At 40.9% G+C, this 17,357-nt stretch overlaps 1 protein-coding gene and 1 long non-coding RNA gene across 4 annotated transcripts; one reads left to right on the top strand and one right to left on the bottom strand.

The window, feature by feature from the left end:
• Window positions 1–6,495: 6,495 nt before the first annotated feature.
• On the top strand, window positions 6,496–8,753 carry LOC133737975 (uncharacterized). 3 transcript variants are annotated; one of them, XR_009859911.1, is made up of 4 exons: window positions 6,496–7,992; window positions 8,075–8,126; window positions 8,379–8,469; window positions 8,554–8,753. It is a non-coding gene; the product is annotated as an uncharacterized LOC133737975 (long non-coding RNA). The 3 variants fall into 3 exon arrangements; XR_009859910.1 differs by having other exon boundaries at window positions 6,496–8,126; window positions 8,379–8,456; XR_009859909.1 differs by having other exon boundaries at window positions 6,496–8,126.
• A 1,345-nt stretch (window positions 8,754–10,098) lies between these two features.
• LOC133728519 (uncharacterized) lies at window positions 10,099–15,511 on the bottom strand. Its single transcript, XM_062155927.1, has 6 exons — window positions 15,265–15,511; window positions 12,927–13,018; window positions 12,805–12,830; window positions 12,121–12,694; window positions 11,293–12,076; window positions 10,099–11,153 (listed from the first exon to the last, which is right to left on the bottom strand). The coding sequence occupies exons 1-6, from the start codon at window positions 15,509–15,511 to the stop codon at window positions 10,099–10,101; spliced, it is 2,778 nt and encodes a 925-aa protein (XP_062011911.1).
• Window positions 15,512–17,357: the final 1,846 nt, after the last annotated feature.

Raw genomic sequence — 17,357 nt, 5'->3', positions numbered from 1 at the left:
CTTTCTTTGCCAACTTTATTGCCCCCCATGTATCTGATGTCTGGTATGCAGTGAATTGGTGAAACTTGGGCAAGTTGTAGGAGATCAGAACTTTAGCGTGCCCCCCATGCGAAGGAGACTGCTTTTGATTGCGAATGAGGATCCTTCTCTTCCTTGGTGGTAGCTTCGCCATGTGTATAGCAGCAAGTATCTGCCTTGTTCGCTGGCTCTCTGTTGAGTTTCTCAAATGTAGGTGTTGGAGCCGCTTCGCTGGCTCGATCAAGTTTGATCAAGGCCTACAGTACTTGGCGAAATAAGATGCAGAATAGCAAACCGTTTGCTGTCATTTAATCCTTCGCGAGTCTTATGCTGAAGAGGATGATTGGATCATGGCTATCGACATCATGACATGTGACCAAGTGAAACCACCATACGTGCTGCAACTTTAGCATCTAAAACCGCATGGGTTTTAATCATGTTAAAAAAAAAAACATCAGGCCACTATCCTGGCCATACGGTTGTAGGGAAAGGTGCAATGTCATCTCTTCATTGCCGCCTTAGATGCAATTCTCAAGATGGAATAATGATTAATTAATTATCAACTAGAGCCACTTACTGGCCCAGCTAATAAATTAATCTCCAAAAAATATTTGAGCTATAAATCAAGGTGTAGTGGATAAGTGTTCCTTGCGACCCAGAAATGGCACCCAAGAAACCATTCGTTATCGATCAGGCAGATGAAATCATTGACAAAGCCGCATTCACCTGGCGGACTAACATGGGTGTTCGATGTAGAAGTCAGACCGGAGAGGAGAGAAGTCGACTGATGGGTTTTGGTGGAGGTGATAATCAAGCGAGTCTGGGTCCCACACCTCACGATCGTTTGCCAGATGATGCTATGGCCTATTATGGGATTCCCATCCGTCGTCCCATAGCGGCTCTTCGGTAGGTGCCCGGTGATTTTAGCAGTTGGGGGCCAAGGAGGAAAGTGGGCTTCTGGCCTACCATCGCTCCCGAGGAAAATGTTTGGTATCAGGAGGTCCGAGCGAGAAATTTAGCCCAATGAGATGCGGTGGGTATCACCCAAACCATCGATCTATGCTTCTGTCTTCCCCATATACCAGCCCTGCACCACTAGCCATCGTTCTTTGCTTTTGGAACACCTCCAGCAATACATTCGATTTCTGGTTTGGGCAGATGAGCATAACTCTGCTGGATGTTCTTACCATCATGGGGTTGCCCATTGATTTTGACCCCTATGTGCATGGTCAGTTTGATGGCATTCAATTTCCTTTGAGAATGGATATGGCTAGTAGGGGGCATCACAGCAAATCCTACCCATTCTGGCGCTACTATTACCGCACCCAGCGCGACCATACAGGAGGTATCGCATTCCTGGAATTCTGGCTTTGCAAATTTATCTTTTGCACTTCTTCCAACAAACCTACTGGGCCCTGGAATTCTCTAGCCACTGTTGTCTACAATGGTATTTGTGTTGGCCTTGGGCAACCTGTATTGGGTGCGTTATATCGCTCCCTTTATAAAGCCGTAATGCGCCCCTTCGATACCGACATTAGTGGCCCTTTCTGGATCCTCGCCTTTTGGCTGCAGATTTATTTCCCTCGCTTCTGTCGCGGTGATATTCCAAAGGATCCTCCAGTCGATTCCCTTTTGGGGAATTGGATTTGCCGCAATGTAAGGTATCGAGCTCCACCCTACTCCGAGTGTTTTATTTACTTGTACTTGCTGGAAGAGATGCCGGACCCAAAAATAGTCCTTTCTAGGCGATTCCCCCCTCCCCTTGATGATGGCTTTCTGCCTAGTGGACGGGATCATAGCGAAAGAGCCCTCCTGGCCTTTCGTCGCGCCATCTCCTGCTTGGATATTCAGCTTGCCACCGACCGCGTAAGCTACGAGCTCTATGCCCTTAACCACTTTGCTCGCCAATTTGGGTTGGCCCAGTTGGTACCTTGGCGTCTGGTTGATTCTGCCAATTACTACACCTCTTGGCGGAGATAAGCCCACCTGGGTCTACCCCCTTTCAGAGTCAGTTTACTTTGATAGTGATTCCCCCTTGGGTCATAGCGATGTACCCCCTCAACGATGTTGACGATGATTATGCTGATTGGTCGAAAGAAGTGTCCGTGAACTGTTGGGACCTGCCATATGACGAACTCTTCGCCCTGATCTTTCGTGGCATGAGTAGTCCTGGTCCGGAGGACCGCGAGATTCTTGAGCGCTTCTCCAACCCTGCAGCACAACGCCCGCGACCTATTCTACCTTCTCGCTCATCGCGTCCAAGGATACAAATCCACGAGCCTGGGGCAACAGTAAGTTTTTGTCTTTCTTCACCATTCCTTTTCCTTGTCTTGATTTTCCGGCTCTTATTCCTGAGTGTGTTTTGCAGCGAACTACCCGGAGCAGGACAACCTCTGTTCAGGCCGGGAAACAAAAGGCAATAGCAGAGGAGACTCCTGAGGGAGAGTCTTCTCATGATGAAGATCCCGTTGAGGTAATTTGGTTAAGAACGATCCCAAACTTGTATATTTGGTGCTTCCCCCCTTTTTGAGTTGTGATTCTTTTCTTGTACAGGCAACTGCTGCCTTCGCTTGCAAACGCGATCGAGCTCAATTCGTCAAAGAGAGTTTTGAAGATGACGAACCTCTGGGAATGCGATTGGTAAACTCCGGCCCCGTCTTATCCTATTTAAATTTTAGAATCTGGGCAGGATCTTCACTATGTATCTTTTGACAGGTCCGTCAGAGGACCACTGATCCCTCTCGCCTGAGCGAGGCTGGATCCTCAGCCGCTGCAGAAGAGCCAACTCTCTCGCTAGTTCAAGCATCAACTAGCCCCGTAGCGCCTCTTCCCTCTCCCACATCTACAGAGCATCCACAAGGTCCTACCATTCTGATAACGATCTCTGATGACGACTCCCCTGAGCATGAAAGCGTGGGAAGCCACTCTGAGGATTCTGCCGCTTATGAGGAACTAATGACGACAGAGATTCCCGCGGCACTAGAGGTCCAAGAGGTGAATGAAGCGGGGCCTCTTCCTCTTGGTGACCATGTACCAGATATCGACCCGACAACTCGAGAGGTAAGCCACTGTTGGCCAATGCTTTCCATTTCCCTTTAGATCTAACCCACTCTCTGACATTTCTGAACCTGACCAGGATCCTGTTTGTACCGAGGAGGTGGTATTTGACGCCGAAGCTCTGGTCGGTGGGACGTACATCCCAGGTTTGGGGGATGAGGCGAGCAGTGGTGGTCTCTTGATTTCGGAAATAGACGAGGCGAGAGTTGAGGCCAAAGGTTCTGCTCTCGGAGCTGCTCGTTTCCAACACTCTACTGATGAACCTCGCATTAAATTTCCAGAATCTCCCGCGGCTGAGATGTCGGACCAATCTCAGGGGGTCATTGAGGGAAATTATGCTGAAGATGAAAGAATTGAGGAACCAATCGACCCTCTAGCATTGGTGACTTATGATCGTGCTGTGAATCCTCCGCCTCCTCCTCCCACTAGGCTTGAAAAGCTAGCTCAAATCCTTGAGGAAACTCCTCTTACTGCCGCTGAACTAGCGAGGACAGAGCTTCAAAACCTTTTGGGACAGCGGCGGCTGGGGGCCTGAAGAACTCCCCAGGATCTGGGAAGCCATTGTGTTCCTTTGCCGAGAGCATGCGGTCAATCCAACTCAGCTCGACACTATAGAGAAGCTGTTGAAAGACCTTGACGTGGCCCGCGCTCACCAATCTGCTGTGGAGGCTCGAGCTCGTGCGGCCCGCATGGTACGGAATAACCTCGCTAGTCAGATGGAGACTCTTCGCGGCACCTTGAATGATCGGGCCACTCACATGAGGGATATAAGGCTCCAGAAGTTAGACTTAGAAGACCAGATCCGACATCTCCAAGCTCGTTTGGCCCATGTGAACAATGAGCTCAGCGCGGAGGAAGCCCAACTGGACGCTTCCTTGGCTGCCTCCGAAGAATTGACTCGCTGTTTGGCCCAAGCTGAAAAATGAGCCTTGTTGATTGAAAACGGGGCCCTTGCTGCAGACCTCCAGGTTTAGGTGCTTTGTGTGAAGCTTGATTTTGCGGGCCGGCCACTTTAGGCCTCTTATGACTTATAATAGTAATTTCCTTAGGCCCAACTGTAGTACAAAATATATATATACATATATATTCTTCTTGTAGTACCGACGACATCTTTATTTCTTAACTAATATTTATCTTTTGGATCCACTGCTGGCCCCAACTCAATAACTCTTGGTTTTATCTTCTTAATGAGTCTTTAACTTCGCATTTAACTAACTGTGGAAAACTCTACCATGAGAAGATAATATTGAAAATGGAACAGTTACCTCCTCGAAAACCGTTCGGTTCCCCCACGCGCCAATAATCCCTTCTTTTTCGAGATTTAGGGCAATTATCAAGATTTACTGACATTTAGTTTGACTATTCGACTGTCCATCCAAGGGTGGAGATTTGCATGCCCTGTTCCTATAAATAGGTGCATTCTGGGGATGGGAACGTTCACGCCAAAAACCTTCCTCTGAGTTTCAGATCCTCAACAATGGCCTTTCAATATTTGCTTCTCTTTTTCCTTCTTCACAAACTTTCGCCTCATGAAACCATTCTCAGCCTCTAGACTTTAGGCCTTATGGCTAAATCTCAAGCCTGGACTCGGCCTCATGGCTTAATCTCAGGCAACCCCTTGTTTCGGCCTTCTGGAAGTCTGGATGGAAAATGCCAGGCTTCAGATTGGTTTAGAAATGCGATTGGGCTCTAAGTGTGGGATCTACGCGAGATCATCTTTGTTAGAATCCCACATGCGGAGTGAAACGGGGGAAGGGAGGAAGGCCACTTTGTGGTTCGTCTTTCCTTCTCTGTTTCCTTCCTTCTGGACCCGGCCCGTGTTGTGCCCTCCAGATGGAAGGGGCTTTGGTTTTCACCTCCTTCTCCCCCTCTCTCTTCTTGACAGAATTTTAGAGGGATGAGGAGGGATGGACTCTTTGAAGGAATGGGTTCAAGCTACAGAATGGCTGTTCCCATACTTCACGTCCAACTGATGGTGGCACTAGGCCAATAACCTCAATATACAATACTTTTTACACAACGAAAAAAAAAAGATGTTGTGTGATGATAGAAAGTCAATCATACAACACGATTAAGAACCTTACGTTGTATAAGGCCATAAAAATTTTGAAGTTTTTATGTAGAAGGTGATTGCACAACAATGACAAGAATATTTTGTTGTGTGAATGATAAAAAAAAGAGCGGCAGATTTCCCTCCTAGCTTGACACAAATTTGGGTCCAAATATGGACTACATTGTACAACATCATAGTTATACCTGTTGTGTGATACTAGCTTGCAAATTATCATACAACAGCTTTTGACTTTGTGTTGTATGATCAAATCATATATTATTGGTAATTTTGGATACGCCCCCAAATGCTACTCATTCCGCCCCAAAACCTATAATTTTGGAAAACATATATGTCATGATTTAAGGATCCTACAACATAAAAACTTTATTTGTGTTGTCTAAATGAAACATGTTTATCCTAGTGCCAAACCATTGCACATAGCGCGGGAACTTTCCCTCTTTGGAACCTAACCTGAAATTTAAGTTGTACATGATCAGACAACATATTGTGATGTGTTTGTTGTCTGATGCATTAATTAAAAAAAAAAAAAAAGACATTGTGACAAATTAACTAGGGTTTTGACTTCGTGTACAACCGAAACACTTGGACAAAATAACTTTCTACCTCTCTAGCTTAGAGATAACCAAAGACCATAAACCTTACCAACACCCCGCAACCTCTCACCTTCGGCTTCGTCTTCGTCTTCGTCTTCGACTCCGTACACTATGACGATTGCTCTCTCTGATTTCGTAAGATCTCTACATCTCTCTCTCTCCCTCTCAATTAAGCGATTCTGCTTTCAATTTCTTGGAATATTCTTTGAGCCCGAGTCTAGGGTTTCGAGCTTTCTTCACAGATTTAGGTTTTTTTCCTTTCATATTGTGGTTTTCTGTTTTTGGTGAGGACAGCTTGAACCCAGATCTAGATCTTGTATCAGTAGTGTTTCGTTGCTTATATGGTTTCTGGGTCCAATTGTGGTTTGGGTTTTAAAATTTTGACGTTAGATTTGTGCAAGATTTTAACAAATCTGGAATTGAAAGTTGGTTTTTGTAAAAATTAGGATTATAATTTTGTATTCTGGTTATAATTTGTTTGGGCTCATAATCTTGTAAATTACGGGTTGTTTAGATTTTCGGTTTCTGAAATTTGAAAAGAATTTTGTAGGATTAACGTCGGGGAAAGATGCAAGGGGGTTTTGGCTTAGAAGACCACAGCAGCTAACAAACATAAAGACAAGGATATTTAGAAAGACTTTTCTTCTTGTCCACATAATCAGGTTTTTTGGAGGCTCCTTTGTGCTGAGTTTTGTAACTTCTCTACTTCTCCTTTGGGTTGTTTGTTAATGTAAGTGTATGTTTTTTGTTTTATTGCTAATATAGTTGTCATATATGGCTTGTGTCTACCAAAATGTAAATTTTGTTTTCATTAATGCATTTTGTGAATTTGTACCTCTATCTTGATATTTTCGTTCTTGCAAGATTGCATATGCGAATCCATTCAGTGTCATGTAGAGCTGTCTATGAGTGTTGATGCTTGCACCTTGCTAGTTACAATACACCTTTCCTCTGGAAATATTTTCATGAATCTTTCTCTTATTCTTCCATGTCTAAAAATGCACCAAATTATATTGCTTTCACTGAACCCATTCTACACTACAGATTGGGATAGAGTCTTAGTTGCATTGAAATTTTACAGATCCTAGTCTTAGTTGTATTGGACTATTACATTAATCTTTTTTATCGGTTTTACAATAGGTCATACTAAGAGGTAGCACCTCTGCAAGTGATAATTGTTTCTGACTAAAGCTAGGTGATGATTTTGATCTTAGGTAGGCCAGTTTCGCGTTCATCTCATACCAAAATTCAGGCATTTCACTCTTTTACCTAGTTGTTGGTTTTAGCACATACAAAGTTCTACCACGGTGTGATCTGAAAACTCAAACTGACATTTGACATTTTGGCATCATAATTTCAAAGCAGATCATAATTAATCATTTCTCAATTGACCTTAAAACTGAAAGCAAATTTCATAAAGCCAAACAGTTTTGTTCTTTCACCTCAACTTTAATTAAAGCCAAGATTTTCCATTTAGTTTTTGTCCTCTGATTTGATGGAAGGATACTAGAAGGTTACACACACACACGCGCACACTCTGATTCCATAATTATGTTAGATTGGAAGGTTTCTATTACTCAATAAACTAGATTACATTCCAAGCCAAACTTAAATAGCAATGCCTAAGTACTTGCAGTGTAGGAAAACTGCTAACTGCATTTTTCAAAAACTTTTATAAGAGCAACGTTATTCTAGTATATATTTGTGTATAAAAGGAAAGCAGAATCTGGTTTCACAATCCATTTTTTGTATAATCAGTTTTGCCTTTTCTTTGTGTTATGATTGCATAAAATCCATGTTCTTCCTCAACCCAAAATTTACATCTCAGCATAAATATTTACACACATGAAAGGGTGTTCTGTATAGCATGTCTTTTATACATAACTTTTTTGCAATATGTTCATAGTGCTTTCCAATCCAGAAAATCAATTGGCTTTATGTTCATAGTTGTCTTATGAACTCACTGTTCTTGGAACTTGATTGGGATTTTACTTTGCAATTTTCTGGTTGTTCTCAATTTTTATTTGTTTAATTCTAAATTTACCTGGTGTGACTATATATCCAAGTATACTCCTATATCAGGTCCAGATTCCAAGGGATATTTTGACTTATTAATTAAGGTGTTGTCAAGGCATGACTATATTTCATGTTTCTTTCCTTTTATCGAAACTGTATATAGGTGTATCCAGAAGGGAAAATGAGCCAGCATTTTGCAAGCTTAAAACCAGGAGATGTAGTCTAAGTGAAGGGGTAACCTATATTTACCAGTGGCAATGATAGGTAGAGGATACACTCTAAGTTATCTTATAATGAGGTGTATCTTTTCTTGCAGACCCATTGAATAACTGAGATATGTTTCCAACATGAAGAATCATATTGGCATGGTAAGAGCATCTGTTGATTGTTATTACTACTTGTTGATTGTCATTTGTTGATTGTTATTACTACTTGTGAACATATGGTTTTTGAACCAGATTATGAGAAAGGCATATCCTGCTTTTTAATTGCTATTGTCCAATTATCATTTCCTTTTTTCTGACCAAAAGGATATCCATCTCTTGACTACTTATAAAGGTTATGATGATCCAATCTGTATGGTCACCTCTCTCAAGTGTAATTTCTTTTCTTTCATCCAGATTGCAGGTGGTTCTGGTATTACTCCAATGCTTCAGGTCATTCACTCTACACTAAAAAATCTTGATGACACAACCAAGGTGAGTCTAACTGGTATTTCACTATCTCTTCTTTTTGGTATTCATTCTTGTGTTCAATCGGACCACTTTGGGTAATTGTGGGGGTCTTGGTGTTTAGGGCCAGCGATAAGTGTCAGAAGGAGAAGAGGAAGCATGCACTTATCCTGCATTTTCAAAGGAGAAAGCGAGTGCACTAGTGTTGCCCACTGCCACATTTGTCAATTTGTCCTAAGAAATGTATTAGTTTCATAAGCTTTTGATGTTCAAGTAGATAGGGCATGTACTAGAATGCTTTTCTTATTTTAATGTTGGCTTGGATGATTGAGAAATGCTCTCTTTTTACATCTGAAGTTTAAAGTATGGGTTGGATTACTCATTTGATGGTTTTGCAATGTTTTCTTTCTAATTGATCACTGTTCATTAGGTCAAAATGGAGCTCTAGTAATGCACAAAAGCAGGCAATGAAAATTGTCATACAACAGATCTTATATAATGTCAATGTTAAATCTGGGTACTCACACAATGCATTCTTATATATCACACAATGGTTTTACTAAAATTGTGTCTTCTCAATTACACTCACACAACTGTGAAAATAGAACTACGTTGTCCAAAACTAAGCTACACAACAACTATAGTCCACAACTGAAGTGTGACGACAAATCAGAAGACAGTGAAATTTAAAAAAACGTTGTCTGAAAATGCTTTCCAACAACAGCTTGAAACAAGTTCCGTTGTCTGACTTATGCACCTGCCATGCGCTGCCATGCTGCGCAGCAGCTCTGCCTAGCATCTGTCGAGGGAAGACACAACACTAATAACAAAATAAGTGTTGACTGTTTGTGTTTCACACAACGGGTTTCCATCGTTGTGCCATTTTTCATCACACAACGCTCCGATACACAACGGAGATCGTCCAAATCACACAACGATTTTGGTCCGTTGTCTGTTAGCTTTTTTGGCCTAGTGTGGTTACCATTGCTAAAGGGGATGCAGAGACTCAAGCCGATATTCGGTTCCTTCACTCTCTGCCCCTCTCAGAGATAATGGTGCGGCTCAACCCGACGTTGGATTCCATAGCTACTTCCAATTGAGGGAGCTTGGAGGCTCCATTTTCTATCACCAGAGTCTCCCCTTCTCATGGATAATGGCGTTGGCCAAGCCTATGTTGGATTCCTCTGCCGCTTCCATTTGAAGGAGGCGTGGGGGCTCCGTTCCTCTTCTTTTTCATTCCCTGAAGTCTGCCCCTCCTTGGGATAATGGCGTGGCTCAAACCGATGTTTGGTTCCTCAACTGCTTCTATTTGAAGAAAGATTCAGAAGATATCCGAAGATTCCTGTTTTGTATTTTAGCCACCTTTGGCTTTGTAATGAATGTATTGCTTTTGGCCGCAAAGCCACTTTATGAATATAATAATATTTTCTTATCCTGATATTCAAATATCCGTGAGGAGCCAATAATTGTGTCTCACAAGCAGGCCCGGCCCTGGGAAATTCAAGGCTCGAGGCGAAGAATAAAATTGGGCCCTTTATATAAAAAAAAAAAAATTAATGTTTCATATTGATGAAAAAAATATGATACAACGGGGGGGGGGGGGGGGGGGAGGGACGTAAGACCAATACCCCGAAAAATAAAGATTACATCACTTTATATCAATCAAATCTCATCTAAAATGACTTCTTCTTGCATTTTTAGATGCAAAGTCATCAATTATGTGCTCAACCTCAACATTTTTCAACATATTCTTTTCAATACTCAAGATTGCCAAACCATTCAACCTATCTTGAGTCATCGTTGTCCGCAAATAAGATTTTAATAACTTTAATTTTGAAAAACTTCTTTCCGCAGATGCTACTGTAACAGGTACAGTCAATAAAATCCTATAAGCAACCAAAATATTTGGAAACATATCCATTTCTTTTGCAAACTCCATAATTTTAATGGAATTCCATGGTTTTCCTGTTTCATATGCTTCATTTGGTAGCATTTCCTGCAATATTTGTAACTCAGAAAGCAAATATTTTGCATCAATATCAGACAACTCACCATGTTTCAAAGCAAGTTCAAGTTTCAAACAACAATTTTTCATTTCTTCATCATCCAATGAAACCAACTGTGATGCCTCAAATAAGAAGCCAAATACATATTCAAAACTTTCCATTTGTTCAAATCTACTCTTCAATTGAGAAAGAGCCATATCAACTAAGACAAGAAAGTAATCAGTTCTAAAATCTTCTTGAGCTGATTGTTGTTCTCTATCTGTATTAGGAATCTCATCAAAATGTCTCTTTCTTATAACCCTACGCTTCACAGGAAATACAGACTCAATTCCCATTTCATTTGCAATTTCTTTAGCATCAATTATAGCAGAATTAAATCCATCTTCTCTATATTTTTCAAAAAATGAAATCAACCCTTTTAAACTTTTAATAGCAACATCAAGAATCATATCTCCAGCCTGCAAATTTTTGCTTACCATGTTTATTTTGTTCGAAATATCATGCCATATAACCAAACTTAAAATGAAATCAAAACTTGAAAATTCACCATCTAATAATTTCCCAACTTCCCAACTCAAATGATTATCATATGCATCACCAACTTCAGCAAGTTTGATTAAAGCTTCTTTTATTTTGGGAAATTGACTTTTTATTGCTTTCACACTTTCAATACGACTTTCCCACCGTGTAGCCGACAAAGATTTCAAAGTTAATTCATCTACATATTCAAGTAAAAGGTTCCAGCTTTGTTGAATTAGCAAACACATTGTAAATGGCCTGACATGCTCCAAAAAATGATTTTCCTTTTAGACAAGAGTTTGCCATATCACAAAGTACTAAATTAAGAGAGTGACAACCGCATGACATATAAAAAGCTCTAGGATTTATGTCAAGTAACCTTTTCTGAACACCTTGGTGTTTTCCTCTCATATTGGAACCATTATCATAACCTTGTCCCCTCACATCATCAATATCTAAATCAAGAGAGCTTAGAGCAGCTTGTAGTTCATTAAAAAGACCCAAACCCGATGTATCTTCCACATTTAAAAACTCCAAAAAATACTCTTCTACTTTTATTGGGCAACTTGCAACATCTACACATCTTATTATCAAAGTCATTTGCTCTTTGTGACTAGCATCAGGGGTGCAATCAAGAATCACAGAAAAATATTTAGCCTCTTTAATCTTCTTTATAATCGCACTCTTGACACTTGATGCCAACATAGCTATCAATTCATTTTGTATTTTATGACTAAGATAATGATAATGAATATTTTTATTTTGAATGAGTCGAAAATGATGCTTCATTATTGGATCAAACTCTCCTATTGATTCAAGAAAGCCTAAGAAATTTCCATTTGAATCCTCATAGATTTTTTCATTTGTTCCACGAAAGGCTATATTATTCATAGCAAGACGTTTAATAACACTAATTACCCTAACCATGACTTCTTTCCAATGCTCTGTATCTTTCTTGATTTGCTCTTGTAATTCTTTATCAATTGTTTGATTTGTGCTCAATCTCACTCGTAGCTCATTCCAAGCTCTAAGGTTAGAGAGGTGTTCACGACTCTTTTCATGTTGTTTAAGCTTATCCCCCAAATGTTTCCAATCATTAATTCCTTCATTTGCTAATTGACTCTAGAATGAGCTTTTCTTACAACTTTACAACAAAAACAAAATACTTTATCCAAATCTTTTGAATAAACCAACCATTTTCTATCGGAAAGTTCACCATTACTCATCTTTTGAGAAAAATAATCCAAAGAGAACCCCCTATTTAGATTATCCTTAGGAAAAACAATATTGGTTTCTCTAATAGGACCTTTTTCAACAAGCAGATCTCTCATTTTTCCATCTAAACTATCCCAAACTCTAGGATCATATATATTCAAAGGCATTGTACCTTCTAAAGGTTCACTCACACAATTTATTTCAATATTCTCACTTTCAAGCACATTTGTTTCTTCCATATTTTCTGTTTGATCATTTTCATGTTCACCTATATCTTCAACTCCTTCGGCTACCTCATTTTCATTTTCACCTATATCTTCAACTCTTTCCGCTACCTCATTTTCGTTCTCACCTATATCTTGAACTCCTTCAGTTACCTCATTTTCACTTTGATTTTCCGAAGAAACACCTCTTTTCTTAAAAAACTTATCTAAAGAACCTCTTTGGGAGCTTATAAAATCTTCTTGCTGTTTTTTTCTTTTTCTTTTTTCACTACCAGATGCGTATTTCTTAGGAAACATTACTCTAATAAAAAATAAAAGGACAAATATCAATCGAACAATAGAACCTGGATGTGAGAAATCTAATACGTTGTCTACGCAAACCGCCCTCCTTGAGTCCTTGACTTTGTTCACAGTTTCACACCAATGACACCACAATGCTGTAAACAATTGAAAAGAAAAATCAAAACCCATGGCCGATGCACAAAATTCCATTGCTAAAGTTCAATTGAACAAAATAGTATCATATTTCTAACCTGAATCACTTGATTTACGACTTTCCTTCTCACATCATTGTGGTGGTCTGGTGAGTGATACAATTGGTCTGATAAAGCACTAAACTGGAATTCTGGAAAACAAAGGAAGTTAGACATTGAATCAAACACACACATAAAAGCAATCAAGAACTGCACCATTCCAATCCTCATCTTCAATTTCCAAAGCAACCAAACAGGAAAAAAAGAACAAGAAGTGAAAATCGGAGAGTGAGGTACTACCGAATCAAGATAGTTGCGGAACAACTGCACAGATCGTCGACGAATTCGTCCCAGGAAACAAAGCCCAAGATTTGTGATTTGTGAACAAGTAAAACAACGAGATTGAGAGGTTGAGAGATGGAGATTGAGATTGAGATTGAGAGAGAGTCAGAGAAAGAGACTGAGATTTAGATTGAGGAATTGCTAGCCTATTTATAGAGAGATTATGGAGAAGATGAATTGTCTTCTCCATAAATTGGCAACGGGTATATTGCTCGATTTGCTCCATGATTAATGAGACTTGGGAGCTGTGAATTGAGAGGAAGAAGAGAAGAATTAGAAGATGAAGAGTTGAAGAGAGGTTCTGCCGAAGAGAAAGAAGGGAGATGTGTCAGATGCGCGACTTTCTTTTTTTTTTGAAAGGATGCGCGACTTTCTTTAGGGATTTAGGTTTTTTTTTTTTTTTTTTTTTCTCTCCCAAAATTTGGGCCCTGGGCTATCGCCCTGCCTGCCCTGGGCCAGGGCCGGGCCTGCTCGCAAGGCCCCAAATATAGGCCCCCATAGTTGTATATTCAGGAGCTTTGAAAATAATATGAACTTTAAAATATGCTCCGCGTCAAAAAGAGCCTCGCGGCGAAGGTTTTGAGGAAATCCACACCTTGACCCTATTTTCCCGCGAAGGTGTTTTCTCTGCGAGAGAAGAGACAAAGCTCAAAAAAAAAATTCTGCAGCCGCTAACTCGGCTTAGTATAGTGTAGTGCATGTTGCCCCCTAGTATTGCTAGGCGTAGCGAAGAAACGATTATGGGCCTAAAAAACAGGCCTTCATGAATGGGCTTCGCGAGTGTAGGAACACTAGAATTTCCCCCCATGTCTTATGCGAAGAAACCGTGTATGACTCCTCCGAACCCCATGTCTTATGCGAAGAAATCGGCTAATAAATTAATCTCTAAAAATATCTCAGCCACAAATCAAGATATAGTAAGTTCTTGATACTTTTCGCGAGCTCATTTCGCTCGGAATTCACTTCTTGTCTGTACTCCATTTGCAGACTTCATGCAACTACTTTTTGTGGTGGATCTTTTGCGAAGCTTAGGAGGCTGATTTTGCTGTGCTCCAAAGTGTTCTGCTCAACTATTTCTATGACACCTGTGGGCCTTTGGGATGCTTCGTGAACAAACAGGAGAGGCCTCCAAAATGATAGCTTCTCCGGAAATTCTTTGAGGAGAAATCTTCTCAAGGTAGATCCGAGTGAGGAGAAATCTTCTCAAGGCAGATCCGAGTGAGGAGGAATCTCTTTGAGCTTGGTGAAAATATTCCTCGTGAAGACTTTGCTGGCTTTTTGGATCGACTCCGCCTCAGTGTTTCGACTCCTCAGTAAACTTTTTTTTTTTTTTTAGACAAGCGGCCCAAGTATAGTCGCCTAGACACAAATTTTCTTTCAAATCCTTTGGGCAACCTTACTGAAATGGCCAGGTGGGGGAGGGCGAAAAAAGAGAGGCAGAATCCATTTTGGCATGAGCTACTCCCACATAGTGGTTTAGGCCCATTTGCACGCACTTCTGGATTCAAGAACCTGTCATGAACGTTGTCCTCTTTCTAGACACCATTTCACATAGGCTATACTTACTAAGATGAGAAAGGTCATAAGTGTGAAGAGAGTTCAACAAGTGTTAATAAAAGCCGCCCTTAACCTTAAGGGACCTGAACCAGGCACCAATAAGGAGTTTATGCCAATATTAACAAAAGAGACTTCACCTATTCCGTTATGATTCACAACCCCTTACTAATTCATCAACCCCTTTACATGGAGATTTTTCAATCCCCGGCAACGGCGCCAGAAATAAATAAATGTTTCCACCATTCGCCGCCTCTACAACATCACGGGGGAGGCCATCTATGCTTCACTCCAAGCTCCGATGTATCAAAATTTGTAGGGTAAAAATCCCTCCTGTGAGAGCTTGTAGGAAAAGAACAAAGATACTTTGCGTTGAAGAATTTGGAGGAATTTGGCTCGCGAGAGGGGTAATCTTGCCCCCCAAGTATCCTTGTTGGTTGGCGAAGCATGATCTTCAATTGCAATTTTGGAGATGAAGATGAGTATAGATCGGCTTTGTTACCAACTACCATATCATAGAACATGGTGTCTTCAGAATAAACCACAAATTGGCTTTTGCATTTGACCACTTGTTGGTCTGAATTCTCCACATCAAGAGCTTCAAAGAACTTGAACTCCTTCATATGATTTTTGAAACCAATAATCAAATTATAATTATCATCATATTTATCATAGATTGGCTCCGCATCGAGATCAAATTTAGAATCACCAAAATTCGATGAATCGATCTCTTCTTCGAAAATAGGCATATCAAATATTTGTTTGCCTCTATATTCTTTCCAGGCATCATATTGAGACGCCTCTATGGACTGTTTAGTATCATAGACAAATTTCTTTTGCAAGAAATTTGGAGCTGGATAATTGTAAACAAGAGTTAATTTGTATTGATGATACTCAAATTTACAGTTGCGAAGGACAACTTGGCCACTAGAATAATTGTTCTGGCCATTCATGCAACGTGGGTTGTAGATGTGCCCTCCACATATATCAAAGCCACCGCTTGGCCTTGTAGAATATATGAAGAACTTCAAGTTGAATTGATTAATAAAGCCACAGATTGGCTTCTGTAGACCACAACTTAATTGATAATTAAGTTGGCCATGGCTTAATTGATTAACTCCACCATGACGTCCAGCATGGCCAAGGCTAAATTGATGATAGTAAGGTGGGCCCTGCCCTTGACCCTTTGCATGATCATGATGACGTCCAGTAGCAGAGTCACAATTGAATTTATCATGAACTTGCTTCTTTTGATCAAAGGGATGATCATGGGCCATATCTTGCCCCCCATGCATCTGACCAGTAGCCACGTATTTGGCTTGATCAGTGGAGAAATCAGCTATTTGTTCAGAGACAATTTTCTTATCAGAAGAACAATCTTGTTGATCCTCTTCTCCATATGCAACCTGTGTGCAAGGCTGTGATTTACCAGTGGGCAAGCTGATTTCTTCTTCTGCAACAAACTGATCTAGACGAAGGTTTTCGCCTTTAGATTGATTGCCTCTTATAGGCAATTCAATCTCGGAAACAGCCTTTTTACACTTTAACTTTCTGAAGATCGAGAAACTCGTTGCGGTTATTTTGTGAGAAGTGACCTGTTTGTCCTCGCCAATGACGATCACAAAGAGTTGATCATATAGCACCTTGCTCTGCTGAGCGTTCCACCGAATTTGGCAGTCAATACTTGCAAGCTGCCTTTCTATCTCTTTTCCATATCTTTCGCTATTGCCCCCCCAGTATTATGACCTTTTCTTCGAAACTTGCATAATCTAGGATGGGAAGCGGAGCGAGCTTGTCAGCCTCAATGGTGCTATTGACCATCTTTTCACTTTAGGAATTTCCTTTGGTAAAGATTTTCCCCTGGCATCCTAATGATGGTGAATACAAAAAGACTCTGGTGTAGTCCCATTGGGTGTGCCAAAATGTTTGGCTTCAGTTTTTTTCTTGAGCTGGTCAACAGTCTATTTTCTTGCGTGGGCGTGCCAGCACCGTTTGGGTGCGGTCGTCGGGGGTGTCCCTTGACCTGACTTCTTTTCAGCGATTGTGGACGAGGAGAGCACCAACCTCGTTGCGGGATTCTTTGTGCCTCGTGGTGAGGACTTTTGCTAAGCTTCTTCAAAATCGCACAATCGATACTCGACGTCGTAGATCGAGTAGAGCGAAAATCACTGGGAAGTGGGGAGAACTTGCTAAAGCGTGACTTTAGCTTGGCTGGTTTGCGAGGGCGTTACCCTTGCTTGGCTGGTTCCGTAACCGTTGTGGTTGCGGTACTACAGTCGGCTCCCAAGGAGACTAGGACCAAAGCACGTTGACAGAGGATTTGGTGGCACTGACAGTCGGCTCCTGAGGATTCTGGGACTGGAGTGTGGTCACCGGTAAGAGAAGGAGAGGGGTTACTCTGGAGAGGCTTGGATAATCGTAGAGATTAATTGATGAATTGTGTTGTCCTACTTGTTGTAGCTTCTATATATAGGCTACCAAGCCATAGTGGTTGGCCTTAAAACTAATCATGATGTTTTCCATTTAAGCACTAATGGAATCATCGAGCACTTTAATGGAATTATGGAGCACTAAATGGAATTATGGTGGGTTAGG

The sequence above is a fragment of the Rosa rugosa genome, chromosome 1 (assembly GCF_958449725.1).
Source record: "Rosa rugosa chromosome 1, drRosRugo1.1, whole genome shotgun sequence".
Classification (NCBI taxonomy): domain Eukaryota; kingdom Viridiplantae; phylum Streptophyta; class Magnoliopsida; order Rosales; family Rosaceae; genus Rosa; species Rosa rugosa.
The sequence above is the reverse complement of the archived record's forward strand: the minus strand, read 5'-3'. Positions and strand labels throughout refer to the sequence as shown.